Raw genomic sequence first — 27,592 nt, 5'->3', positions numbered from 1 at the left:
ATAAGAGAAAAATTCTGAGATGCCCTGAATTAAATTACAGCAGGCCTCAGAGTGAGAGGAAGAGAAAAGTGAATAGTTAACAGTGGCAGGGCCAGAAACAACCAAAGACTGCTCACAATCCTGAATATGTGCTGAAGCTTTGAACCAACTTCCAGGCTTTTATCTAAATTTCAGCTCTTATCTAAAAAGAGTAGTCATCTCACTGCACCCTGCTTCTTCATGAGCTCTGGGCCCTGCTGCCCGCACCCAACCCAGAAGCATCAAATACTTCTGTGTGGGTTGTGCACCTGACCCAGAGCTCTTCCTGCTTTACCTTTTCCCACCCCCTTTTTTGCCACTTCTTTCAAAACAACTTTCTCCTCCATACTTGTTTTATGAAAGAGCCCTGTAACCCATGATGGTGGACATGTTGCCTTCTCCATCTCGCCCTGCTTCTGATGGTTTATACTTCATGCCCCTGGACCTGGTTCTTTTCTGGCCAGCGTATGGCTCAATAACCCTTTCTTTAAGGAAAACGTTTAGCCTCACCAGGCGGTGGCACAGTGGATAGAGCATTGGACTGGAATGCGGAGGACCCAGGTTTGAACACGGGCTCATCAGCTTGAGCGCGGGGTCACTGGCTTGGCTGCACTACCCCCCTCCCCCCCCCGCAGTCAAGGCACATACGAGAAAGCAATCAATGAACAACTAAGGTGCCACCAAAGAACAACTGATGCTTGTCATCTCTCTCCTTTCCTGTCTGTCTGTCCCTATCTGTCCCTCTGTCTGTCTCTAGCTCTCTTACTAAAAAAACAAACAAACAAAAAATATTTTGGCCTCAAAGGCTTTTTTTTGTTTTTGTTTTTTGAAACACCTCTTCCCTAATGTCTAACTCCTTCTAGGATTCCAATTATAAGTAAGAAGGACTTTCTCATGTGTTCTTCACCTCTGTTTTTAAGTCAATGACTTTGATTCTGTATGCTGAGTCTAGATAATTTATGCATATCTTCCAGTTTACCAAATCTTTATTCAGTTGTGACTCATTTGCTCTAATTTCAATACTATTTTTAATTTATTTGTTTCTAGAAGTTCTGTTGGGTTCTTCGAATCTTAGTAGTTATCTTTTTTTTTTCTTTTTGTCATAGTTTCAGGTCTCCCTTTATTTTGTCATATAAACTAAATCTGTTTCAAGCCTACTTTGATATTCACACTCTTTACGGGTCTGATTTTGTACTGTTTTTAATTTTTTTTTTTATTTTGCCGACTCTTTCTTGTTGGGGCTTGGTTCTTCATTTGTATATAATTTGATTATGATTCATGTTTCTTCTTGGAACTCTTTGTTGACTTCTCTGAAGTGTAGTCTGAGGGCGTTTTCCCTGAGAAATTTGTGTTTCCTCTTAATCAAGATGTTAGGGCTCCTGTTTTGTCCTTGTTGCCTGTGAGGCATGGGCCATTAAAAGTCAGGATTTTAGCCATTAGAAATTTGCAGTGGCCATAGAGAACATGTTTGCTCCAGTATTTGCATATATCCTTGTGCATTTGTTGATTTTTGTCCTTTATGACTTCTGTAGAATTTCTTTATTCGCTAATTGGCTTAACCATACATTTAAAAAAGGCATTATATTGAAGACTTTAGTGCAGGTGCTCCCGTTAGAGAGCCAATGTGGGGATTCTACTAGTTGTTGAGAATTTAAAGGTCTGGTGAAGGTACAGTGAGGGTCCTGAGGAGTGGCAGAAATTAAGGGTAAAACTAGAGACCAGAACTTGGACTGTCTTTCTTATATGCCATGCCAAGCAGTTTAGTGTAATACATGATTTAAATAACATGAAATTTGCCATTGTAACCAATTTTAAGTGTATATCCCCAGCATTGGGTACATTGACATTGTTGTACAACCATCACTGCTGTTCATCGCCAGAACTTAGTCATCGTCCCATACTGAAACTGTATTAATAAGTAGTCTATGAATTTAACTACTCTAGATACCACATACAGAGAATAATCGATAGTTGCCCCTTTGTGTCTGCCTTATTTCACTCAGCATTGTGTCTTTGAGGTTATTCTGTAGTGTAATATCATTTCTTTTTAATGTGTAATAACACTCCACTTTAAGTATATACCACATTTGTTTTTACATTCTTCCATTGATGTACATTTGGTTTGTTTCCACCTTCCAGCTTAAGATTTTAAGTCAAAAGGAAACCGATTGGAATCATTTTGAGATAACTTGACTAGCCTAAGGTTTACTGACCTCACAAGGGACTGGAGCCATGAACAGGAAAGGTTTTAGAACCCAATCTGTCTTCTTTTTTTTTTTATTTCTTTTAATTTTTTTTTTTTTTTTTTTGTGTGTGTGTGTGTGTGTGACAGAGACAGAGAGAGAGAGATAAAGACAGATAGGGACAGACAGACAGGAAGGGAGAGAGATGAGAAGCATCAATTCTTCATTGCCGCTCCTTAGTCTCCTTAGTTGTTCACTGATTGCTTTCTCATACGTGCCTCGACCAGGAGGCTACAGCAGAGTGAGTGACCCCCTTGCTCAAGCCAGCGACCTTGGGCTCAAGCCAGCGACCATGAGGTCATGTCTATGATCCTATGCTCAAGCCAGCGACCCTGCACACAAGCTGGTGAGCCCTCACTCAAGCTAAATGAGCCTGCACTTAACTTGGCGACCTCAGGGTTGCAAACCTGGATCCTCTGCGTCCCAGTCTGATGCTCTATCCACTGTGCCACTGCCTGGTCAGGCAGTGGTTTTTTTTTAAACCAGTTTCTCTTCAACCAAGTACTGTTGCTTCATTGTTTGCATAGATCTACGTGGTTATTCAGGCCTTGTGACCAGCTGGGAGGATCTGGATTGCCAGCTCTGGTCAATTGTCCGTATGTCATCCAAACAGCTATGGTGTGGAAGGTGACTTGGGGAGGTTTGTGTACAAACATGGCTACTGAGAGTCTACTGTGTTGAAAAGAGACCCAAGGGGAGTGCAGTAATTCCTAATGGGGCTTACAGTGAGCTGAGCTCAAGTACTAGTGACAGTAGGGATGGAGAAAAGCCAAAGGTTTCATGAAGTTTCATGAAGTATCAAGAGTTGCAGGACTTAGTGGTTGATGGGCAGGGAGAAGGTGAAATCATGGTAACACGTAGGGTTCTGTTTCTTGGAGCTGTTTGTTTAGACCATCATGCCTTTTTTCTGAGACGCAGAACAGAGTAGTGCTAGGAGGATGCTCAGGCTTGCGCACTAAGTCAGTGCAGCAGAGTGTGAAGAACCCAAACTTGAGAGCAGACAGCCTACGTTAAATCCTGATACTTTCTCTGAAGTGACTTTTGGACAAATTATTCATCCTTTCACAATTGCAATTTCTGTATTAACATGGGAGAGAGAGCTTCATGTGGTTGTAAACATTGAATAAAACTGTCTGTAAAGCACGGAGCACAGTGCCTTGTTACACTAAGTAGCACTTCAGTAGTAACCTACAACTTACAGCTGTTACTAGCAGGGTCAGATCGTCCTTAAGTGTCTGTTGGACAGCTAGTGACGATGACTAGTAAGGTAGTGGAGAGGGAAGGAAACCGCAAGGTGCTTCCCCCGAAGGAGGGACGTGTGCGCTTGCCCGAGTGGAGGTCCTGAGTCCACCTGGGGTTTATCCAGCCCTGCTCAGCGGCCTGCATGTGAGAGACGGTGTTTTCTTACAACCCTTTGACTATTACCAAGATGTTTTCTCTATTTTTCAGCAGTTACTTGTGGAAAACAGTCATCAGAGAGATAGTCGTCTTAGCTTTTGCATCCATGTTTTCGCTTCTTTCTGCTCAGCTTATTCAGGTAATCTCTATAGAAGGAGAGACTGGGGATGAGGTGACCTTAGTCTCTGTCACTGAACCTTATTGCATGCAACCTCTTGTTCTGTGTCTAAAGACAGATACACACATTCCTCAGCTTCTTCAGTTCACACAGGCTGACGGGCACTCAACACAAACGGGTCTGCTGGGCTGAGATTGATTGGCTCAGACTGTTGAGGTCTCTGAATGAGTGAGAGATAAGGAGCAGTTTGTAATTATTTGACCATGCAGGAGACCTCCTTCCTGTGTTCTGCTCATGGAGCCTTTCTGTCTGGGACCCGGTTTTACAAAGTCTTCCTTGGGCAGGTATAAACTATTGACCTTCAAATGGAGGTGGAAGATCTTCTGGGAGAAGGGTAAGGATAAGGGAGGAATCTCGTTCTGCCAGACTTCATAGAGACGTTTCGGGCAGTGGCGTGTGGCAGCCTATTTTTTCTGGTAGGTATAACTTGTATTTTAAAGCTTAGGGGTTTTTTTTGGTGTTTTTTAAAAATTATTTATTTATTTATTTATTTATTTATTTTTTACAGAGACAGAGAGAGGGATAGACAGGGACAGACAGACAGGAACAGAGAGAGATGAGAAGCATCAATCATTAGTTTTTCACTGCGCGTTGCAACACCTTAGTTGTTCATTGATTGCTTTCTCATATGTGCCTTGACTGCGGGCCTTCAGCAGACCGAGTAACCCCTTGCTGGAGCCAGCGACCTTGGGTTCAAGCTGGTGGGCTTTTGCTCAAACCAGATGAGCCCACGCTCAAGCTGGCGACCTCAGGTTCTCGAACCTGGGTTTTCTGCATCCCAGTCCAATGCTCTAACCACTGCGCCACCGCCTGGTTAGGCATAACTTGAATTTTAGAATTAAGTTTAGGCAATGGGGATGGAAGAAATACATTCCCCATCTTTGTGGTTTGCTGGTCTGTTTCAGTTTGCTTGTTTATTCGCTTATTCATTCATTCCTTGGATAGACAATGTAGCCTGTGGCATAAGGCACAGTTATGAACTCTTGGTCAGTTGTGCTTGGTCACAATGATTGTCCTGTTTAGGGAAATTTGACTCAGACTGACAGATGTTTGACAGAGCTATTCCCAGTTGCTGTCTTGTGTTATCTTTACGTGCACTTTGATGGAAAATTGGGAGGAGGTAAAACAGCCAGCTTTTTTATTTACTCGGGAGTCTAAAGTACGTTTTCAGAGAGATAGCAAGACTTCTTAACTGGACTGTTAACAACTTGTTAGCCTCTTGCGTGGCTGGTGCTAGTTTTACACAGACTCAGCACCATACTTTGTGCCACTGGCATTGTGAGAGGTGGCCGAGAAGCAGGCCAAAGAGGCAGCAAGTTGATGGGTATTTCCTTGAATTTGGAGAAAGCGTCTTCACTGGTTTTGTTTCCCTAGGGCCTACTACGGTCCCTGGCCGGGATTTGCCCTTTGAAACATGTTGGTTGAATGAGTTAAAAGTGAGCAAATGAACAAGCGACTGAATTTTAGTTTGTTTTTATTTGAGTAGGAAGTAAAGGCTTTTGAGGTTGCAGTTCGATTGTATTGAAAATCAAATGATGCAGATTTGCAGTGGGCCGTTTTGGGAGCGTACCCTTTTGGAAGTGAATGCAATGGTTTCTGTTATGTGTTCAATGCATTAAAGTGAGCAAATAAGCAATTTAAAGACCCACACTGAATAATGCTTTATTTTTTTCTTTATTCATTCTAGGTGTCCCTGTGATATAGAGTTGTAAAGAGGTGTGGCCTTACAGCGGATGACTTCCTTCTCCCTTAAGACATGATTTAAATGTGTTTATTTACCTAAGATATTTGTTTTTGTGTGAAGAGATGTTTTTTGCTAGAGTCGGAGTCTTTTGGGGGATGTTTTTTCATTTCAGAGTTGCAAGATTGAATGCAATGGGTAGAAACTGGTATTTTATTGGTAGGTTCAGTGTTATTTAAGCCAGAACCAAAATGTTTGTGTTTGTATTTTGGTGACAGTTATGAAGAATTATGTTTGTAATTTCATTGCAACATGAAAATATATCATTGTATCATTAAGTTAGAAGAGTCGGGATAACACTAAGCCTTTAAATTACATTCTTGGTCAATGAATGAGACTCAGATGATATAAATTATAAGTACAGGTTGTTTATAAGCTTCCAGAAGGCAACAACTTTATCTTTTAAATTTCTACATCTCCCCAAACTATGTAGAAAGAAAATACACGGGTTCACATGTACTGCATTAAAAAGGGAAATAGTTGTTGTTGTCTTTTTAAAATAAAACCTCTTTGAATTAAGATGTCTTTTGACTAGAGTGCATCATATATTAGGTGATCATACCCACCTGACCTGTAGTGGAGCAGTGGATAAAACATCAACCTGGAATGCTAAGGTCACTAGTTCGAAACCCTGGGTTTGCCCAGTCAAGGCACAAACGAGAAGCAGTCAATGAACAATCAAAGAGAAGCAAATACAAGTTGATACTTCTTGCGCCCACTCCCTCTGTAAAATCAATACATAAAATCTTAAAAAAAAACAAAAAACAAAACGGTGATCATACCCATCCACAAAAGAATACATTGTAACAAATAATTATATGGACCAAAATGCTAAGAGTAAAGAGATTGAGAGACCCGGGTCTAATGTAGTGGGAGGTTCCCCCCCCCCCAAATTAGTAGAATCAGAGGAGACTTCCATTATACTGTTCTATTTTTCTTTTTTGAATAAGGGACAGTAGAGGAAGATGGTAGTTAGTTTTTGTTTTGTTTTTTGTTTTTTTGAGTGAGAGGATGGGAGATAGATTCCGACATCCACATGGACCAGGATCTATCTGGTAACCCTGTCTGGGGCCAATGCTGAATCAACTGAGCTATTTTTAGCACCTGAGGCTGAAGGACTTGGACCAACCAGCTATCCTTAGCACCCGGGGCTACACTCGAAGCAATTGGGCCACTGGCTGCGGGGAGGGAGGTGGGAAAGAAGGGGGAAAACGGGGGTAAGGGGGGAGAAGCAGATGGTCGCTTTTCTTGTGTACCCTGACCAGGAATTGAACTCTGGACATCTGCACACCAGGCTAACGCTCTATCCACTGACCCAACTGGCCAAGGCAAAATGTAATTTGTTTTTTATCGTTGCCAGTCTACCATTGATTCTGAAAATAAAAGCATAATTAAAAGGAAAACCAACAAACAAACAAAAATCCCCTAATCCAACAACAACAAAATTACACAAAACTTCCATGACGATTCCAACAGACTTTGGGGGTCATACTTATTTACAAGGAGATGGAGGAGAGTAAAAACTTCTATGATGTCTGATTCTCCTCAGTGAAAGGGTCTGAGAAGAAGGAAGGTTTTGTTTTAAAATTTTCTTGGGCCAACTTGTCATTTTTCAAGATTGCTTTATGTTTGAAAGCAATTCTGCTAGAAAAAATCCCAGAAAATGAATAATTCCAGATAATATAATGCTTCCATGATAGCAAGAGTTTATTATCATAGTGACAGCTAATGACTGCCGGCAGTTTCCGGTGGCAGGTATCTGACACCAGTGATGAGGAGCTGGCAGCGGAAGCCTCGGCCGCTCTCCATGGCAAACAAAGCCAACCGTGAAAAGTCACCGAGTTGTGATAATCTAGATATTACCTCCAGTCCTCTTGAACCCGGGATTTCCACTATTATTTAAAGATTTCATGTTTGAATCCTACATCTCCCATTTCTGAAAAGCACTTTTTGCCTATAATTTAATATGAAATAAAATAGGAGAGGATTTAAACTATATGGATCAAGAAAAAACTATAAAATCAAGAAAAGATAACCCAGCTTCGGCACCTGTTGAAACCTACTCAGTGAACTTCTCAGGGGCTCCTTCCCATTATTCCCCAAGCCTCCCTTGCCTGCAGCTCTTAATCATACACTTGGAGCTCGAGACCTTCCGACTTGCTGAGTATTTTAGATGTTCTGGTGGCTAAAAATAATACATGTTTAATTTCTCAGTTTGCTAAAAGCAACTATACAGTCATATTAGGGAAGTGAGTTTTATTAAATTTATTATGCAAATTCAATTTTTAATGGCTGCTGTATATGCACATGATGTTACTTTTCCAATTAGGTGACATGATTAGGAGTGTACATTAGGGGACAGGCTCCTTGAAAATGAGGTTGCCACCACGACTGTGCTGTCATCTGGAGACGCTGGCAAAGCTGCAGTGGTGTGTTCGAGGGCACCGCTGAGCTACTCCCGGCCAGTGGGAGTGGGTGGAAGTAAGGGTTCAAGGAGAACAATATAAAATTCCCTGCTGTTAGAGAAGAACTTGTTCATTATTTTTTTAAAGGGTGATGTATACGAAAATGTTATGGTGTTTGTGATCCATTGGACAAATGTAAATGAATGCTATCTCGGTTTTACTTCAACATGTAAATATTTAAAATGTGCTAGAAACAACGTCCTTTATCATTTTCAATGGAAAGTTTTAAATGTTAACTGAAAAACTACAAGGGCTGCATCATGTTTCAGAATTCCTTTAGGGGTCATGTGAGAACCGAAGTATGGTTAGCAGCTTTGGAACTTCCTCGCTGGCAACCCAAATTAAGCAATACATTCATTGACCTAGCCCATGAATCCAAAAGCAGAGTTCATAAAACATGATCATATATGATGCTCTCTGATAATTTCTGATAATGCTTCTCCTCCCCTTTCTTCTTTGTTTCTTTTTTCTTTTCTTTTCTTTGCCATTTAATTCTGTTAATAAATGTGGGCATGACCCAGCAAATTGAGTTTACTTCTACCGAAGTGTTGGGACCTGAGTTTGAAAAACAGCTATAGATCCAAGATTCAGTTCTTTGTTTATTCTGTTCCTTAAGTGTGCTTCCCCCCTTTTGGGGTCTGAACATAAGTCAGAGAGATAGAGAGAAATGTTAATTCTTTGATTTCATTAATTGGCCTTGAATAGTTCTGTGGAGCTCATCTGTGTGAGCTTTCACGTCTTCCTCTGCCCCGCCTCCCGATCCTCCCAGATAGCTCTGCTTGCCCCTATGACACCAAAATCACAGACCTTCGAAAATTAAAATTAAACAAAAACCTAGGTGGGATAGAGAAACAAGGAGGGAATCTTTGGGTAATCCTAATTGCTTGTCTGTAGTTGATGGATCAATTTTAAAACAGGATAAAATCACATCTCTCATACAGATATAAAATCTGTCAGACTTTACTCATTAAGGAAGGACCTAGTAAGATATTACAACTGGTTCAAAAGAGGACTCAAAAGTATCACTCAAAATATTATTTATAGACGAATGTGGGAATGTCAGATTTATGAATGGGTGCAAAACTGGTCACTGTCCTCAGAACAGTAATTAATGCATTCAACCAGACACATTGCTGTAGACGGGTTATTTGCAAGACTGTCAGTTTTCTATACAGTATCTCCCACAGAGTTATAATGTAATCTAGTCAAAAGGAGGCTAGAGATAACCAGATGGATGAGCCAGTCTGATACCGAAATCTTTCTCAGTCTTTTCTTACTGAGATTGGATTTACACTAGTAAACAGTCTTATCCTACGTTTAAAATTTTGCCACTGGAAGGCCAAAGCCAGTTTGAAGAGGATTTAGTCATTCTGCACAGCATTTTTAAACATTTTGAATTTGTTGCTCTCTGAAAACTAGATCCATAATATAGTAGTTGGATTTCTAGTCTGTCTTGGAAAATCAGGCTTGGTGACACTGTGCCCACATTCCTTTATGGAACAGTGGTTGGAGCTGCCAAAGGTGCCTTCCATTATTTCTTTTTGTTTTGTTTTGTTTTGTTTTGTATTTTTCTGAAGTTGTAAACGGGGAGGCAGTCAGACTCCCGCATGCGCCCGACCGGATTCACCCGGCATGCCCACCAGGGGGCAATGCTCTGCCGCAACCAGAGCCATTCTAGCGCCTGAGGCAGAGGCCACAGAGCCATCCTCAGCTCCTGGGCAAACTTTGCTCCAATGGAGCCTTGGCTGCGGGAGGGGAGAGAGAGACAGAGAGGAAGGAGAGGGGGAGGGGTGGAGAAGCAGATGGGCGCTTCTCCTGTGTGTCCTGGCCGGGAATAGAACCTGGGACTCCTGCACACCAGGCCGACGCTCTACCACTGAGCTAACCGGCCAGGGCCCCATTATTTCTTAATTTTTAAAAATCTTCATTTTTTATTGTAAAATAACATGGTATTTGGCTTAGAAAAAGTAAATACTACAGAATAACCATGAAGTGAATGAATATAAACTGCATTGTGGTAACAACAACTATTAGGTTTTGTGTGTATTTTTCCATATTGTTCTAAGAATATACAAACTTATTCTCGCATGCACACAGTAGAAATTACTTTTATTATAAAAACTATGCTAGTTTCATCTGAAAAAGCAAATAAATTAGAAACAACGATTAGAAATGATAAAATAGTATAAAACACACTTCAGCTAAAAGGTTCTTCTCTGAGAGACTGAGTACCAGCCACAGCAGTCTGAGTACCAGGCACAGGCATTGCGGGGAGGGACCTTCCGCCAGGCCACCTTAGACCTTCAGCCTACATCTGCCAAAGTTTCTTCAGTGTCTTGGGATCCTCAGTGGGGGAGAGATGCCTCAATCATAGCTTCAGCCTGATCCTGTTTTTTTAAACACAATTACACAGTTTTCAGGTGCTCACTTCTACAACACATCTCTACACCGTATTTTGTATTCACACCCAAGTCAAGTGTTTGTCCATCACATTTATCCCCCTAGACCAGGGGTCCCTAAACTTTTTACACAGGGGGCCAGTTCACTGTCCCTCAGACCGTTGGAGGGCCGGACTATAAAAAAAACTATGAACAAATCCCTATGCACACTGCACATATCTTATTTTAAAGTAAAAAAACAAAACGGGAACAAATACAATATTTAAAATAAAAAACAAGTAAATTTAAATCAAGAAACTGACCAGTATTTCAATGGGAACTATGGGCCTGCTTTTGGCTAATGAGATGGTCAATGTACTCCTTTCATTGACCACCAATGAAAGAGGTGCCCCTTCCGGAAGTGCAGCGGGGGCCGGATAAATGGCCTCAGGGGGCCGCATGTGGCCCGCGGGCCGTAGTTTGGGGACCCCTGCCCTAGACCTTTCTCCACCTCCTGCCCCAGCTTCTCCACACTCTTGTCCATATGCATGAGTTTTTTCTTTCTTCTTTTTGTTCTTTTTTGCTCAAACCCTCCACGCCCCTCACTCAGCTCTCCCACCCTTGACCTCTGTCAGCCTGCTCTATATGAGCCTGTCTCAGGTTTTTGCTTGCTAGTTCATTTTGTTCATTAGATTGCACATGTGGATGAAGTCATGTGGTACTATTCTTTCTCTGCCTGGCTTATTTCACTCAGCATAATGCTCTCTAGGTCCATCTGTGCTGTCACAAAAGGTAAGATTTCTTTCTTTTTTTGCTGCCAAGTAGTATTCCATTGTGTAAACATAGCATTTTATCCACTCATCTACTGATGGACACTTGCGCTGTTTCCAGATCTTGTCTATTGTAAATAGTGCTGAAATGAACATAAGAGTGCATACATATATTATTTCAAATTAATCTTGGGTTTCTTCAGGTATATTCCCAGAAGTGGAATTGCTGGCTTAAAAGACAGATCCATTTTTAATTTGGGGGGTAAACTCCATACTGCTTTCCACAGTGGCTGCACTAATCTGCATTCCCACCAGCAGTGCACAAGGGTTCTATTTTCTTCCCATTCTTGTCACACTTGTTGTTTGTTGATTTATTGATGCTAACCATTCTGACAGGTGTGAGGTGATAGCTCATTTTAATTTTCATTTCTCTGATTAGTGACTTTGTGCATCTTTTCATTTCTATTGGCCATCTCTATCCAATTAAAAAATGGGCAAAAGACCTGAATAGACACTTTGCTGGTCCTTTCTGTTGCTGTTTTACGGTGACCATAGCAGCAAGCGCAACTGAGTACAGAGTGCTTTCCCAGATCGACACTTTCGAAAGCCTTTTCACTGCTTCCTGAACCGAGAGCTCACGATTGTGCCTTGTTTAGAGAAAGGCTCCTCCACTCGGCTCCTGCGCTCCCCTCCCTCCAGGTGCCTCTGTGGAGGAGGCTGCACGTCCCTCACTCCTTGTCTCCTCGAGGGCTGGTTTCGATGACTGACCTGCCTGCCGTTTTCCTTTACCACCCTGAGTGCTACTGAAGAGGTCAGTTGTTTCTACCATTTTGAAATGTGAAACAGTATAATTGAGTGAACATTTTAATCCTGGTGCAAGAGCCAAGTATAACAGTTTTGAAAATATTGAAAAAATGGGAGAATAAACATAATTTTAGGTATATTTTAAAGGGATATATTTTTATAACATCATTTGAGATCTCAGAGATCATGATCTCAAACCCTCAACTTTTACATTTTTCATTGGCAGTACCACTGTTACATGTGATTTTAGCTATCATGTATAATGCTGACAGCTCCCAAATTCCAACTTATTCCTGTCACTGGAGGACGAGCTTCTATTTTTCCAACTGTGTTTTATATATTTCCATTTGTTCCAGTCGCTGTTTTCCTGCATCTAATGTGTCTGACATGGAATTGATTATTTTCTTCATCTCTTGAAATACACTTCCCTGTTGTACTTCCCTTTCCTTGATCATGATAGCAATTTCTTCAGTCCGTCAGGTTTGAAACTTCAGTCGTCTTGCATTATTTCTTTCATCAGTATTTTGTACAGTTGAGATTTACTAGGTCCTATTCCATATTTCTTTACATCCCTTTTTTATTCAAATTTCTTCCATTTTTATCCAGTCCCTTTTCATTGCTTTCTAATCTTTTTTTTTTTTTTACAGGGACAGAGAGAGAGAGAGAGAGTCAGAGAGAGGGATAGATAGGGACAGACAGGAATGGAGAGAGATGAGAAGCATCAATCATCAGTTTCTTGTTGCAACACCTTCATTGTTCATTGATTGCTTTCTCATATGTGCCTTGACCGTGGGCCTTCAGCAGACCGAGTGACCCCTTGCTTGAGCCAGCAACCTTGGGTCCAAGCTGGTGAGCTTTTGCTCAAACCAGATGAGCCCACACTCAAGCTGGCGACCTTGGGGTCTCGAACCTGGGTCTTCCGCATCCCAGTCCGACGTTCTATCCACTGCGCCACTGCCTGGTCAGGCATTGCTTTCTAATTTTTTAATTTTTATTGTGAGACAGACACAGACAAATAGGAAGGGAAAGAGATGAGAAGCATTAACTCATAGTTGTGGCACTTAAGTTGTTCACTGATTGCTTTCTCATATGTGCCTTGATGGGGGGGTGCTCAGCTGAACCAGTGACCCCTTGCTCAAGCCAGCGACCTTTGGGCTCAAGCCAACAACCATGGGGTTGTGTCAATGATCCCACGCTCAAGCCAGAGACCTCATGCTCAAGCAAAGTGAGCCCACGCTCAAGCTGGTGACCTAGAGGTTTCGAACTTGGGTCTTCAGCATCCCAGGTTGACACTCTACCCACTGCGGCACCGTCTGGTCAGGCTGCTTTCAAATTTTTTGACTCAATACATTCAATCAACCTCTCCAACATATTATTTTTTATTTTAATCTTTCTGAAACACTCCTTTTCTCAAGATCATAGATGATACAATAATATTAAACAGATTTTGCATATCACTCTAGGTATTCTAATATTTCATTGACTTTTTAGTTCTTTCAATAACTTGTATGTACCTTTCTTTTGCTTAGTTTCTATTGCTTATCTATATGTCTTTAATGTGGTCACTGCCTTTGCATCTTCTAAACACATGCTCTGTGTTCATAGTGACCCTTTTTATAGGAAAGGCCTTGTCTGCTATATCTGCATATCCTACTCATCAGATGAGCTATTTGTGAAGTCTGCTAGGGCTCTCCTAATTCTCATTGATCCTTCTGGAATGTTATAGGCTGCTTAACACTGTCTTTGGTAATATAATCTTGTTTCTCAAGATTAAAACTACCAAAGTCATGGACCATCTCCTTCTTTGGTATATTTCAGAATAAATTAGTAAACTTGTTATCCAAATTTGTCTCATTCTTGCATAATCCTGCAATTCATGACCCATCACACAGAACGAGAGGAGGAATATTAAAACATTGTTCAAGATTTTAATCTTTTAATGGTATGAAATGTACATATTTATTGGATTTGGGCACAAATGTGAAGAAAAAAAATAAGCATATTTATATATATTCTTATTAAAGTTAAGTGGCTGTTGTTTATTGATCACACGTAGAAATTTCAGTTTATGTGATATCTTTATGTTATCTACTAGTCTTTTGAAATCGAAAGGAGATAATCAAGTTGAGAAAATCCTTTGATCCTTTTGTCATGGGAAATATTACTTAGAAGGTGAGCTTTAGAATAATAGGAAAATTAAATATGTTACTTGCTTTTCCCTCCTCCCCTTCAGAGCAATAGGGTCTGCCCTGCCTAGCAATTAAGCTACCCTTTAATGTGCAGCCTCTGTGTGCCATTAAAATAGTGAAGACACTGTCTCTTTATTTTGTAGTTTTGTGTGAACCCTTAGAGAAAAGAAACTTTTTTATACAAAGACTGTATCTGTAACACAAAGTAGTTTAAGAGATTTGAGACAATCTTCTGAAAATTGTGAACTACACTTGTATGACCTCTAGAATATTTTGCTAATAATGCATTTTAAAAATACCTTTACTGAGATATTATCAACATACGATAAAGGCACATATTTAAAATGTTCCATTTGATGAGCTTTGACATATGTTTATATCCCTGAAACCGTCACCATAATCAAGATAATGAATGTACCCATCACCCTCGCAAGTCCCCTTGATCTCCTTTGTAATCCCTGCCTGCACCTCCCCACCCCTCCCGCAACCACTGATCTGCTTTCTGTCATTGCACGTTAGTTTGCAGTTTCTAGAAGTTCATATAAATGGAATCATACAGTATAAACTCTCTTTAGTCTGGCTGTTTTCACTCAGCTTAGTTTTGTTGATATTCACGCGTGTCGTAGTGTATCTCAGCACTTTGTTCCTTTTTCTTGCTAACTGGTATGGATATGCCAGTTGGTTTATGCATTTTTCTGTGGGGGGACATTTGGCTTGTTTCAAGTTTTGGGTTATTACAAAAAAAATAGCTCTATAGCATTTGTGTACAACTGTGGGCATATGCTTTCACTTTTCTTAGGTAAATACCCAGAGGGAGAAGGTCTGGGTCATATGGTAGGTGATGTTTATCTTTTTAAGAAACTACCAAACTGTTATCCAGAGTAATTGTACTAGATTACACACCTACCACAGTGTACAGGAGTTCCAGTTGCTCCACGTTTTTGCCGACACTTGGCATGGCAAGCTTTTTTAATTTTAAATAGTTTAATAGATATGTAGTGGTATCTCACTGAGCTTTTGTAATTTGCATTTGTCTGTTGCCTAATGACATCGAACATTCTTTCATGTGCTTTTTTGCAATTCCATGTCGTCTTTGGTGAAATGTCTGTTCATATCATCTGCTCAGTTTTTATTAATTTGTTTTCTCATTGGTGAGTTTTAAGTGTTCTTTACATTTTTATATTCACACATCTTTATATATTTTATATACCCACATGTACATCCGATTTGTGATTTGCAGGTGTTTTTTCCCAGCCTGTCTGTGACTTGGGCAGGTGAAATCTTTCATATCAGGGCAGCTCCAAGCTTCTCATATTTGAGAATTAGGAGATATTCTGTATTGGGTCCCGCCTCAACTCAGCAAGCGCATTGCTGCTAGATAATGTATTTTTTTCAGAATAAATTTTGGTTATCTTTTTTCTGTTTCTTGATGAAAAATTTGCACACTGTGGACAATTTTAAAAGTGCTGATAAGTATAAGCAAGGAAACGAGATGGAGACACACTTGAGAACTGCAAGCTAAAGAGCCCAAGTATCAGGCCATGACGTCAGAAGCATGAGTGAGCACTTGGGGCTCACCACTCACTGGCACAGACAGCAGGTCTGTCACACACCTCCCCGTGGTGGTGGGCTCTTCAATGGCTCTTCCTTTTGCTAAGGATGCCTCAGAAATGCAGTAGGCTGGGGTTGCAGTAGTTCCCCTGAATGTAAGTGGATGCTTGCACTTGCAGTGCTCAAAGTAAATGTTTATAAAGTATAAAGTAAGTGACGGTCTGAGCATAGATGCAGAAGTCATAAACGTCTTCAGAACACAGAGCTGAACAAGGCTGGACAAAGGGGGGGGGGTTAATAAAGACAAAAGGGAATTAATCAAATGTATCTGACTAATCCTGGACAATATGTTCAAGTCCAACGCAAATGTCCGAAGTGGTTTTGTTTTGTTTTTCTGTATTTTTCTAAAGCCGGAAACGGGGAGAGACAATCAGACAGACTCCCACATGCACCCGACTGGGATCCACCCGGCACGCCCACCAGGGGGCGATGCTCTGCCCCTCCGGGCCGTCGCTCTGTTGCAACCAGAGCCACTCTAGCGCCTGGGGCAGAGGCCAAGGAGCCATCCCCAGCGCCTGGGCCATCTTTTGCTCCAATGGAGCCTCAGCTGTGGGAGGGGAAGAGAGAGACAGAGAGGAAGGAGAGGGGGAGGGGTGGAGAAGCAGATGGGCGCTTCTCCTGTGTGCCCTGGCCGGGAATCGAACCCGGGACTCCTGCACGCCAGGCCGACGCTCTACCACTGAGCCAACCGGCCAGGGCCTGTCCAAAGTGTTTTAAGGGCTCCTTTTCTCTGGTGCTTTGTTGATGAAAAGCATCCAGTTTTGGTGCCAAAAGGACTTGGCTGAAAATTCTAGCACTGCTATTCACTGGCCACGTGAACTTGGACCAATGCTTAACCCACTTTGCTTCCAGTCTTATACATTGTGAATTTCGTGTGCCTGGCAATGACAGTACGATCTTAGGGGATAGAATATGGAAAGCATTTTGACGTGTTGTAGTGGGGTTTATATTTACTCCCCGTTTCCTTCCCAGTTTCTAGTCTTAAGCAGGGTAACTAAATCTGGCCGCTGGGGTGCTGACCTAACCGTGCAGAAGTGGCTCACAGAGGGCAGACCTTGGCATGGTAATGGCCAGCCCCGCCAGGAGAAACTTATCTAGCACTGTGTGGGGTTTTCAGTGACATGAAAAAATATCATGACATAAAGGTAATTTGACTATAGATTTTAGTGTCTCAGACATAGTCCTTTTACGCATCAAGTTCCAAGTGGAATGAACCATTGACGTCAGCAGCAGGATTGATCATGCAAGGGAATCCCGAGGCTTATATTGGGAAATTGGAGCCGTGTTCCCATGGGAAGCATCTTAAGGTGGACCGTTGTAGAGGAATGAGTTAAGATGGTAGTCAGGTTGGCAGAGTACTAGGTGCGAGGGTGACTAGTACTTCTGTAACAATGTTAGGGCTGTTTGTGGTGAATATTTGTTGTAAGCTGGTTCTTGCTGTCGTCTTGAGTTCTTTTCACGGTCTCTGCTACCTTTCTCTTCTTCCTGTTTCTTCCATGCCTGGAAGTTTCTTGACTCCTGGTGCCTAAATTATCCCTCCTTCTCTAATATGTCTGGAATTTTATGATACTCTAAAGGGACAAAATATAATACTATGCATTGTCAGTAAGTCATACTATCAGCAAACTGCTTCAGCCTGTTGGTTGTTTCAGTTTTATGCCTTAGGTCATGAAAAACTGAAATGCCTCACTTAGTTACTTAAGTTATAAATTCTGTACAAAATAGTTGCATAAAATCCTTGCACTACAGCTGACTTTGGTCTGGCGTTCCTAACAACGGCTCTAGAATTTGAGAGAGACATAGCAGAACCACTGGGTTTTCCGTGCTTGTTCCAGTGCTGTTTGTGGCCAGACGTGAGAAGGGTTTGGAAATGTGAGTCTTTCTATTCAAAGGCTTTTTGTTATATGTGAGAACAGGAACCACTTTTTTAAGGGCCCTCTTCCTCTGTCCACAGAGCTCCTCTTTATAGCTCACTAATGGTATGTGACATGGTGGACTAAGCAAGCCGCAGGGCCACACCTCCCTGAAGGAGGGTAAATGACTGCAGTCCTGACGCCTCCATCAGGCAGAGAGCCAGGAGGCAGCCCTCATGACCCTGGGGTTCTCATTTGTGGTCACTATATACTCAGCTCTTTCTCCCTGCCATCGGGCAGTAACCCAAACTGCCCCATTTAGCCACAGCCTTGTGCTCACAGCTACTTCTTCACCAGGTCCAGATGTGGCACCTCTGGCCTGGAGACTTTATGAACTAAAAAGACTGGTAGTCTGTGCCTTGTGTCCCCTCCCACCCTTGTGGATTGGGAAAGATAACTGACAAAACCACTCCCATGCTGAAAGGGGAGAAATGGGAACTATATAGCAGTCACAGATGGTAGCAATTCTGAAATCCCACTGAGCAGTCATTTTGGGGGACCCCCACCTTGGGTGTTCATTAATTATGCCCAGATTCTGCTTCCTGGAAGAATCCCTCCAAACCCCCGTCTGTTGTTCTCTATGCCCATTGGCTCCACCCTCTTAGACTTTCTTCCTTTTCTAGAAACTTCCTTGAAGTTGGCATTGGAGAATAGGCCTTCCTTGGGCGTTGAGAGTTTTTCTCGGGAAGCTTCCTGTCTGTGGGGCTGTGGTGTTTTTTTTTTTTTTAAATAAATGTAGTTATTTTGCTAGTACAACTCTAAAAACTTTGCTGACTTATCTGATTCTAGTCAGCTTCATGTATCAATAGCCAATTTTGGCTAGATAAAGATAAAACTCTTAGTTTTTCTGTGTTTCTCATCTTTTTTACTCTTTTTTTTTTTTTTTGTATTTTTCTGAAGCTGGAAACAGGGAGAGACAGTCAGACAGACTCCCGCATGTGCCCGACCGGGATCCACCCGGCACGCCCACCAGGGGGCGACGCTCTGCCCACCAGGGGGCAATGCTCCTCTGGGGCGTCGCTCTGTTGCGACCAGAGCCACTCTAGCACCTGGGGCAGAGGCCAAGGAGCCATCCCCAGCGCTTGGGCCATCTTTGCTCCAATGGAGCCTCGCTGTGGGAGGGGAAGAGAGAGACAGAGAGGAATGAGAGGGGGAGGGGTGGAGAAGCAGATGGGCGCTTCTCCTGTGTGCCCTGGCCGGGAATCAAACCCGGGACTTCTGCATGCCAGGCCGACGCTCTACCACTGAGCCAACTGGCCAGGGCCTCATCTTTTTTACTCTTAAGTGAGTGTGCCCCCTTCTTTATTTATCTGAGGGTAGCTTTGCTCTGCCAGCTTTCAGTTAGAGACTTACCCCCTTCGTCTCTTTTCCCTGAACCATTTATCCTAAGTGAGAGAATTTGCTGAGCACCGCATTAATCCATGCGGAGGTCTTAATGTCAGACATGATGGCTATACCCTTGATTTGATCCTTACCCAAGGTTGAGTTTTAATCAGCTTTTGTTCCTTCAAAGGACTTATTCATTTTATTTTTAACCTTTTGGGGTCGAGAAGTTAGTTTCCTCTTCCAATCTTTTAAGTCTGAACTTGAAATCAACTTGCTTACATTCCTGTTATAAACCAACCAATTACTTTTTGATATTCTTTCTTTCTTGCAAGAGCTTCTTTTATCTTACTCTGTTATTTTGTTCCTCCCATCCCTTGTCCTTTTCCCTTTTGCTTTTTCTTCTGGTCTTGTTTCTCACCCGTTTCCTAGAGGCGTATCTCCTGTGCTCTGCGGAGGGCACCCAGCTAATTCCAGACTTTCTTCTGGCTCCCTCACTAGGCCCAGTCAGCTCTTTGAGGATTTCAGAAGCTGTTCCTTTCCTCTGCTGGAACATTTTCTTCACGTGGCTTGTGTTTTTCTTCTCCATTTTTCATTCCTTTAAAAAGTGAAATCTTCCAGATGTGTTTTCTAACAACAAATGGGCTCCTTCACCATCCACTTGGATGTACAGCTCAGGGCAGGTCAGCCTACACAAATCCCAGTTCAAGTCTCAGTTTCTAGCAGGCTTTTGCTCAGATAAAATCTTGACTAACCCTCCCTGCTTGGTGTTCTGGTTTGGGTATAAAATATGAAAACAAAAATGTAGAGCATTTGCTGCCACCAGGATTATTCCTTTCTTTGCTGTCTGTTACGTTGCTGTGTTTATAAGGGACTGTCCTCAGAATGTAATGTGCCCCTTGCTTGCAAGTTCCCTTAAACTTCCTTCTTAGTTGTTTTCTAGGAATTGTAGGCTTGCCTAAATGTGCAAAGATGGGAGGAGGAAGAACAGAGGGTGTGTGTGTGTGTGTGTGTGTGTGTGTGTGTGTGTGGTTTGGGGATAGCACACAATAATCTCACCAACACAAAGATCTGCACTGATGGGAATTTCAGACTGGCTGTAGTTTTACAGTGGATACAGTTCTTGAGTGTCTGAATCAGATAACCAACTGTAGAGGATGTTTGAAGTGCCTTCTTTTTTCCAGGTGGTCTCAGTTTTATGGGGCTTACACTAGTAATGGCATGACAGATGTTTTTCCGCCCTTTCTTCAATCAAGTGTATGATTTATGTTTATGTTTAGTGAGATTCTTCCAGGTTCTGGTGTTATGGTTGATTGTAGTTTTACATGTAGTGATTTCTTGGGTTATTTCCTACATGTTCAGAAAGTGGGAGGTCACATGATTTTACGCTGGAAGTCCATGCACCTTAATGTCTGGCTTTGTCTTCTGACACCTAGAGAACAGGGCTGGTGTTTTTAAACCTGCTAATAGGATTCCAAAAAAGTTGCTACTGTGATATCTTTGTATTTGGCTTTTTACTAGACAGGGTAAAACTTTTACAGTTTCGTCTGAATGTGACGTTGTGTGGTTTCGGTTTCAGATCCCAGGGCCAGCGATGTTTCACTTCTTCAGGAAACCCCCAGAACCGAAAAAGCCCTCAGTACCAGAGACAGAAGCAGATGGGTTTGTCCTTTTAGGTGAGTCTTTCTAAGAAATGAAATCATAATTACATGGATGATTTTTTTTCAAAAACTATTGAAAATTACAGGATTAATTTTTAAAAATTATTTCCCAGTAATTCCAGAATTAATTGATATCAAATCTATAAAAATAAAGTTTATTGATCACTTAGAATATTGTCATCAAGTCACGTTCTTGTTATATATTGTTTTGGCTCTTTGCTGAAGCCAAAACAGTTTGTAAAATTGTCCCTTTTTCTTCCTCTGATATGCTACTCAGCCTTTTTAATTGTGAAAAACCAAGTCTTAAAGAATCTTTGATAATTTCAAGTTCTGTTTTATAAATAGTAAGCTTGCTTTTTTTTTTTTTTTTTTTTTTTTTTATTTTTCTGAAGTTGGAAATGGGGAGGCAGTCAGACAGACTCCCGCATGTGCCCGACCGGGATCCACCCGGCATACCCACCAGGGGGCAATGCTCTGCCCCTCTGGGACATTGCTCTGTTGCAACCAGAGCCATTCTAGCGCCTGAGGCAGAGGCCACAGAGCCATCCTCAGCGCCCGGGCAAACTTTGCTCCAATGGAGCCTCGGCTGCGGGAAGGGAAGAGAGAGACAGAGAGGAAGGAGAGGGGGAGGGGTGGAGAAGCAGATGGGCGCTTCTCCTGTGTGCCCTGGCCGGGAATCGAACCCAGGACTCCTGTATGCCAGGCCGACGCTCTACCACTGAGCCAACCGGCCAGTACTGTAAGCTTGCTTCTTAAATTAGCATCTTAAATTAGGCATCTGAAATATAAATATTTGTTGAACGCAGTACACATTTCAATCTAATATTATTAACTGGTGTCTCCTAAATGTTTAAACCTAGTTTATTTTCTATTATAAAATTAATATTACTAATTATTAAAATTTTAGTGGTTTTAAAAAATATTTCTTTCAACCAAATGCTATGCTCTATCCAAGGGGAATTCTGAAAAACAACTTTTTCTTCACATCCTTCTTTCTTCCCCTGAGGAAGATGTTTGTGTTCGGTGACAAGGAGCCCAAACCCAGTCCCCCTGGTGGCAGCCTCTTCTTCCGCCCGGGACCCCCTCCTGCCCCATCAGGCTCCTGCTCTGACAGGATTTGCAGGAACTCTTAGGGTGTTTACTTTCTGGAATGTTCTCAGGCGTCTTCCCTTCCAGATTCTGGTTTCCTCCCTCTTTCTTCATCCTGGTCCTGTCGGATAGGGTTCCCTGACATCAGTAGGATTGAAGGGTTTTCCTGAATTTCCAGCCTAGACCTTCTCAGAGCCAGGGTTCACCCCACGCTCTGACCCTCACAACCTTCAGCCGTTGTCTTTAGGATCGGGTCTCCTGCAGAAAGGACACCAGGGTTCACACCACGCTCTGGCCCCTCACCACCTTCAGCCTTTGTCTTCAGGATCTGGTCTCCTGCAGAAAGGACACCAGGGTTCACACCACGCTCTGACCCCTCACCACCTTCAGCCTTTGTCTTCAGGATCTGGTCTCCTGCAGAAAGGACACCAGGGTTCACACCACGCTCTGACCCCTCACCATCTTCAGCCTTTGTCTTTAGGATCTGGTCTCCTGCAGAAAGGACACCAGGGTTCACACCACGCTCTGACCCCTCACCACCTTCAGCCTTTGTCTTCAGGATCTGGTCTCCTGCAGAAAGGACACCAGGGTTCACACCACGCTCTGGCCCCTCACAACCTTCAGCCTTTGTCTTTAGGATCGGGTCTCAGGGCCAGGGTTCACACCACGCTCCGACCCCTCACAATCTTCAGCCTTTGTCTTTAGGATCTGGTCTCCTGCAGAAAGGACACCAGGGTTCACACCACGCTCTGGCCCCTCACAATCTTCAGCCTTTGTCTTCAGGATCTGGTCTCCTGCAGAAAGGACACCAGGGTTCACACCACGCTCTGGCCCCTCACAATCGTCAGCCGTTGTCTTTAGGATCTGGTCTCCTGCAGAAAGGACACCAGGGTTCACACCACGCTCTGACCCTTCACCATCTTCAGCCTTTGTCTTTAGGATCTGGTCTCCTGCAGAAAGGACACCAGGGTTCACACCACGCTCTGGCCCCTCACCATCTTCAGCCTTTGTCTTTAGGATCTGGTCTCCTGCAGAAAGGACACCAGGGTTCACACCACGCTCTGGCCCCTCACAATCTTCAGCCTTTGTCTTTAGGATCTGGTCTCTTGCAGAAAGGACACCAGGGCTTTATCTCTCTGGCCCTCTTCCAGTTCCTGGCCTTAATCTCATAGCTAAATGTTACCACAGACTACCCTGTCTTTTCCACAGTCGAGATCTGGCAGGCCTGTGTGTGTTTCTGAGTCTGCTTCACACGGCCTGGGCCAGAGGCTGTCGCTGGGGTGGTCAGTTGTTCTCTCTCTGACCAGATCCCCTACCACTGAGGCAGAATGGGGGGGCATAGTCTGACGAGGGCCAGTGACCATTTCTGGGGAGCCGTCTGACTGGGATAAAGTGGGCTACTGTGGACACACCGCTTCTCTGGTCTTTTTAGCATGTCAGGAATTAGTGCCTCGGCTCCGAAGTCAGAACGGGCGCTGCCAGCCCAGCTCTGCCCTGAAAGCCGCCGTGTGGCTTCCCTTTCTGGCCCCGGATTAGCTTCACTGAGTCTGGTCTCCTGCGGAGTGTGGCGCTGCTTCTCCCTCAGGTGGTTCACAGGGAGTCTCAGAAATGTCCTCAGCCCACCTGGTATTCCAGACTCGGTTCCGTTATTCTCTATCCTAGAACACCTCGGCAGCCTTAGCACAGGCAGAGAGCTTTGCTTTTCTCCTGTTGTTTCCTGATTAGAAGTCAGCGTCCTTCCTTTTGTTATCAAATAACCATTTAAAGAATGGGAGTTCAATGTACAGAAAATTAAATAGAAATAAGACAGAGTAGCAGGAGAAAAGCATACAGGATTTTCCGTGTCCATGGGAGCCCTCACAGAAAGATGAAGACCATAGAAGTGGTGAAACCTAAGTGCTTATTATATGCCAGGTTGAAGAAAGGGGCAGTTCTGACAAGGGACTAAAACCCGTGGGGACACTAATGGAAGGGAAGCGTTATTTTAACCCGTCTGTCTGTGTAGTTCTCCTGGCCTCGACTCCCCATCTCCAGTGGGAAGAATGTCTCTTTCCTCCTGGCTGCTTTCACACGGGGGTTTTATCTCTTACATTCAGTTCAAAATTATCCTTATACCAAAGTGGCATGTTTTGGGGTGGTGTCTCTGCCATCCTTTATCATTTTGGAGCAAGTCATGTAGCTTCCTGGGTGTCATTCAGCTTATCTAGAAATTGAGCATGATGCCAATACAGCCCCATAGGGTTGGTGAGGGGGTCAGACGAGTTGCTGCATGTGAAATGCTCAGAGCAGCCTGTGAGTGAGGCGGGGGTCTTCTGTCTCCATACACAGGTAAGGCCTTGACGCCTCCAGGTCCCCCAGCCAGCAGAGAGCAGATCGGGAATCAGCCCCGTCTGACTGCGGGGCCTACCTCCTACCCTCTTAAACACGAAACTATCCATTTCTTAAAATGTCTTTATTATCAGTTTTAGTTTTAATAAATTATAACATTTTAAGATTTAAAAAAATTGTGTTCCTTACTGTTTAAAAGAGAAAGTGCTGATTCTTTTGTTTGTTTTAATAATAGAAGGTTGGTAGCTTACTGTTCATAAACTGGCTTTCATTTCGGCTGCCCCTGAATTTTCACTATTTCATATGTTAGTTGTATAAAAATATTGCAGGAATCTATAATCTCCTTAATGAAGTTGAGATTGGAAGATGATATACATTTTTTAGTTAGTAAGAATATCTTTCTACTGTGAAGGACTTAACTGAATTGACTGGTAAAAGTCAGGACAGATTATTAGGAATATAGTTAATTGCCTTTAAAAAGAGAATGGTAACGTCTTTTTGAAAAACCTGATTTGTTCTGCTGAGTTGCTCTTTTTACCATAAGGTTCTATACTGACTTGTATAGTATATCTACTTTAGACTCAGAACATACTGTGGAAAATATTTTGGAAAATGTCAAATAGGTCAAATGGTAGATATGAAAGCTATTATTAACATGACCCCATACTTAACATACATGCACTTTGCTTATCATGTATCCATATAACTTTCTTTGTCCTCATGTGTAATAGATAACATTGCAAGAGAATAAATGTATATGATAGTGTGTTTATCTACTAACTTCTAAATGTTGCAACTAACAAGATTTAGAAACATGATTATATTCATGGCAACAATTTCTTATCAATGTGTAGTCTACATAACTTATTAGATAATCATCTTATGTGGTCTTTATAACCTGTGTGTAACAAGGTCAGAGTAAATTATCTATTTTTTCTCACTTGCGAGTGCCTTTTCTCCTAGCCAGGCCTTTCTGCTGAAAACAAAGAGGTTTTAGGTCACACTTATTAGATGGCATTGCTGAGTTGCTGAAATGAATTTGAAATTCAGGGCCCGCGCAGAACCTAGGTACTTTTGTTGATAATAGGAATATCTGGGCTGTTCATATACAATTCGCTCACTTTTGGATGAAAAACTTTTTTTTCTGTTAGGTTTCTAAAGCTTTTAGCCTTGTAAAATTTTGAGTGGCTGCATAAGAATAAGGGGGAAAAAGGCTTAGTAGGAAAACATCTTTTCCCTTGTAACCGCTTCCTATTCACATAAGAAGGTAATAGCTATTCATTCATTCATTCATTCATTCATTCAGTAATGAAGTTGAAGTAATCCTCCCGGGTACTCATTTTACACAAAAACAAATTGCAGTTTTCATTTGCGTCACTGGGTGGCGATTTTTCTTAGTCTTTTACTGCTGTTTAAAACCCCAGCGTGGTACCATTTGTAATTATCAGGGCTTTATTTCTGTTATGGCAAGTTTAATTGTTCTTTTGAGACATTATCTTTAAGTTGATTACAAATTTGCTACTGTAGTGTGCAACCTTATAGTTATTTTAAATTAGGGAAAAGGGAAATCTTTTGCCTAGATGTTGGTGTATAATTCCTTCCAAAACTAGGACAAAAGCATGAATTAGCTTAATATTCAACAGCTAAGCAAAGGAAAAATAACAGCAAACCTCCCCCTCCCCCCAGAATATAAAATATAAAGGAATAATTTCGATTTCTCTTGTGTTCAGTGACACTGTTGACCAGGTATTGAATATAACTTTTGAGCAGGCAAAGGAATTGGGCAAGCACCGCTTCCAAGATTAAAGGAGTTGGGTTACAGTTCAACTGAAATTCATCATGTTTTTTAGAAAATGCAGGTGCTTCTTAAAGTAGGGCTTAGAACTTCTAGTTTCCATTAAGCTAATTATTTTGTAAAACTCATTGAATTTAGAATCCAAGGTTAGTCATTCACAGCAGGTTGAATGACATCTTTTAAGTACTGATATTGAAATACATAATTTAGTCTCACCTTCTGTTTTCCAGTTTAAATGATAAATCAGATTTTGAAAGGTAGAGGGTTATTTTTAAGATCGCCTCCTACTGAATTCCTCATCCTGGGATTCATTCAAACCACGTACACACACTGAAATTAAACTATCATGTTTTTATATGGAGCTTTTTAAGCAATCTCTTCATCTCTGTATTCTTTCCTTTATTTAGAAGTGGAAATTTAATTGTGTACAATAAAAATTTACATTCCAAGGAATGAGGGACAGTAAGCCACTTTGATCATGTGTGGGACTGAAGGCTTTAATTAAAACGACAAAAACTAAACAGATTTTCAGCACATGCTTCCTATTTTTACTCTCTGTTCTTACAACAGAAGTATCCAAATCTTTAAAAAAAATAGTGTTTCTGGATTAAAAAAAAGCAGCTTACCCTTTTAATATTCCTTTACCCGTGCGTTTGATATCCACAAAAACTCAAATGCCAATTGACTTTTTTTGACCTTTCAGTTCTGAAGCAGAGTGTGCCAGGATTTTTCAGCTAACTTCATCATGCAATTGCTTCTTCCCCATTAAGAAATGGGGAGTTGTACATCTCATGGATAGAATTAACAGAATTCTCACATTTGTTGGTTCTTAATTCTGGTTCATCTGTTAACTTAGAGGCACTTCAGAGATGAAAGTATTCAGGCAGGCTGGCCTGTGTCATGGGGTACCACCCTGCCGTATCTTCTTGAATGTGTAGAACGAGAGGGACCTTCCTGGGGCAGGGAGAGGTGCCAACTGGACTGTGGGCAGAACTGAGCCATCTGTTTCATGCAATTTATTGTGAGCAAGTCATTCATTCTTACTGGGGCTCAATAGACTCAACTGACTCAAATAGAAATTAGGGCTCTGTCTCCCTTACTCCGAGTTTCTAACCCTCGTGGGCAGTAGGGGGCACTTGGAATATATACTGGTGCTTGGGCCACATCCTGAAATTCTGATTAGGTGGGCCTGGGGTTTGGCCTGGGAATTTTCCCCCCATAGTTCCCCAGGGTAGTTCTAGTGTGCAAGCAGGGCAGACAGTCGCTGCAGTTCTCTCTATAATTTAGTAATTGTACCCCATCCAATAACGTGTTTAAGACACTTCAAAAAAGACCTCATAAAAATACAAAGTTACAGTTTCTCTTCCACTGTAGTTGAGCCATAAACAAACAAAAAGCAAATAAAACCACAGAATTCCTAAATTAAACACACTTCCTCTCAAACATTGAATAAGCAGTGGGCAGAACGCTTCACAATTCTTAGAAGTGAAATTTGTTTTTAAGAGTAATATATTTGGAGCCTTAAATGTGTGTTTGTGTGTTTAAATCAGTAGAACATTTGGGAATTATTTTATTAAATTAATTATACAAATGTGAAGTCCAGGTGGCCTGTGACTCTTTTTGTCTTAGCCTCAGTACATCTAGGCTGCCTTGAGGTAAAATGATTTGACAGATTAACACCCATAAAC

General features: G+C 42.1%; 1 protein-coding gene and 1 long non-coding RNA gene across 2 annotated transcripts in view; both read left to right on the top strand.

Moving 5' to 3' along the window:
- Positions 1 to 27,592, top strand: part of UMAD1 (UBAP1-MVB12-associated (UMA) domain containing 1) — a 223,456-nt gene that overhangs the window by 4,850 nt on the left and 191,014 nt on the right. The window contains exon 2 of the mRNA XM_066353738.1: positions 20,611 to 20,707. Coding sequence (XP_066209835.1) covers positions 20,626 to 20,707 — 82 coding nt within the window. The 5' untranslated portion in view covers positions 20,611 to 20,625. The remainder of the gene's footprint in view (positions 1 to 20,610; positions 20,708 to 27,592) is intronic.
- LOC136384131 (uncharacterized) lies at positions 4,132 to 6,097 on the top strand. Its single transcript, XR_010747531.1, has 2 exons — positions 4,132 to 4,253; positions 5,525 to 6,097. It is a non-coding gene; the product is annotated as an uncharacterized lncRNA (long non-coding RNA).

Source organism: Saccopteryx leptura, chromosome 12 (assembly GCF_036850995.1).
Source record: "Saccopteryx leptura isolate mSacLep1 chromosome 12, mSacLep1_pri_phased_curated, whole genome shotgun sequence".
NCBI classification, from domain to species: domain Eukaryota; kingdom Metazoa; phylum Chordata; class Mammalia; order Chiroptera; family Emballonuridae; genus Saccopteryx; species Saccopteryx leptura.
Note: the sequence above shows the minus strand (reverse complement) of the source record. Positions and strands in the feature narration are given on the sequence as shown.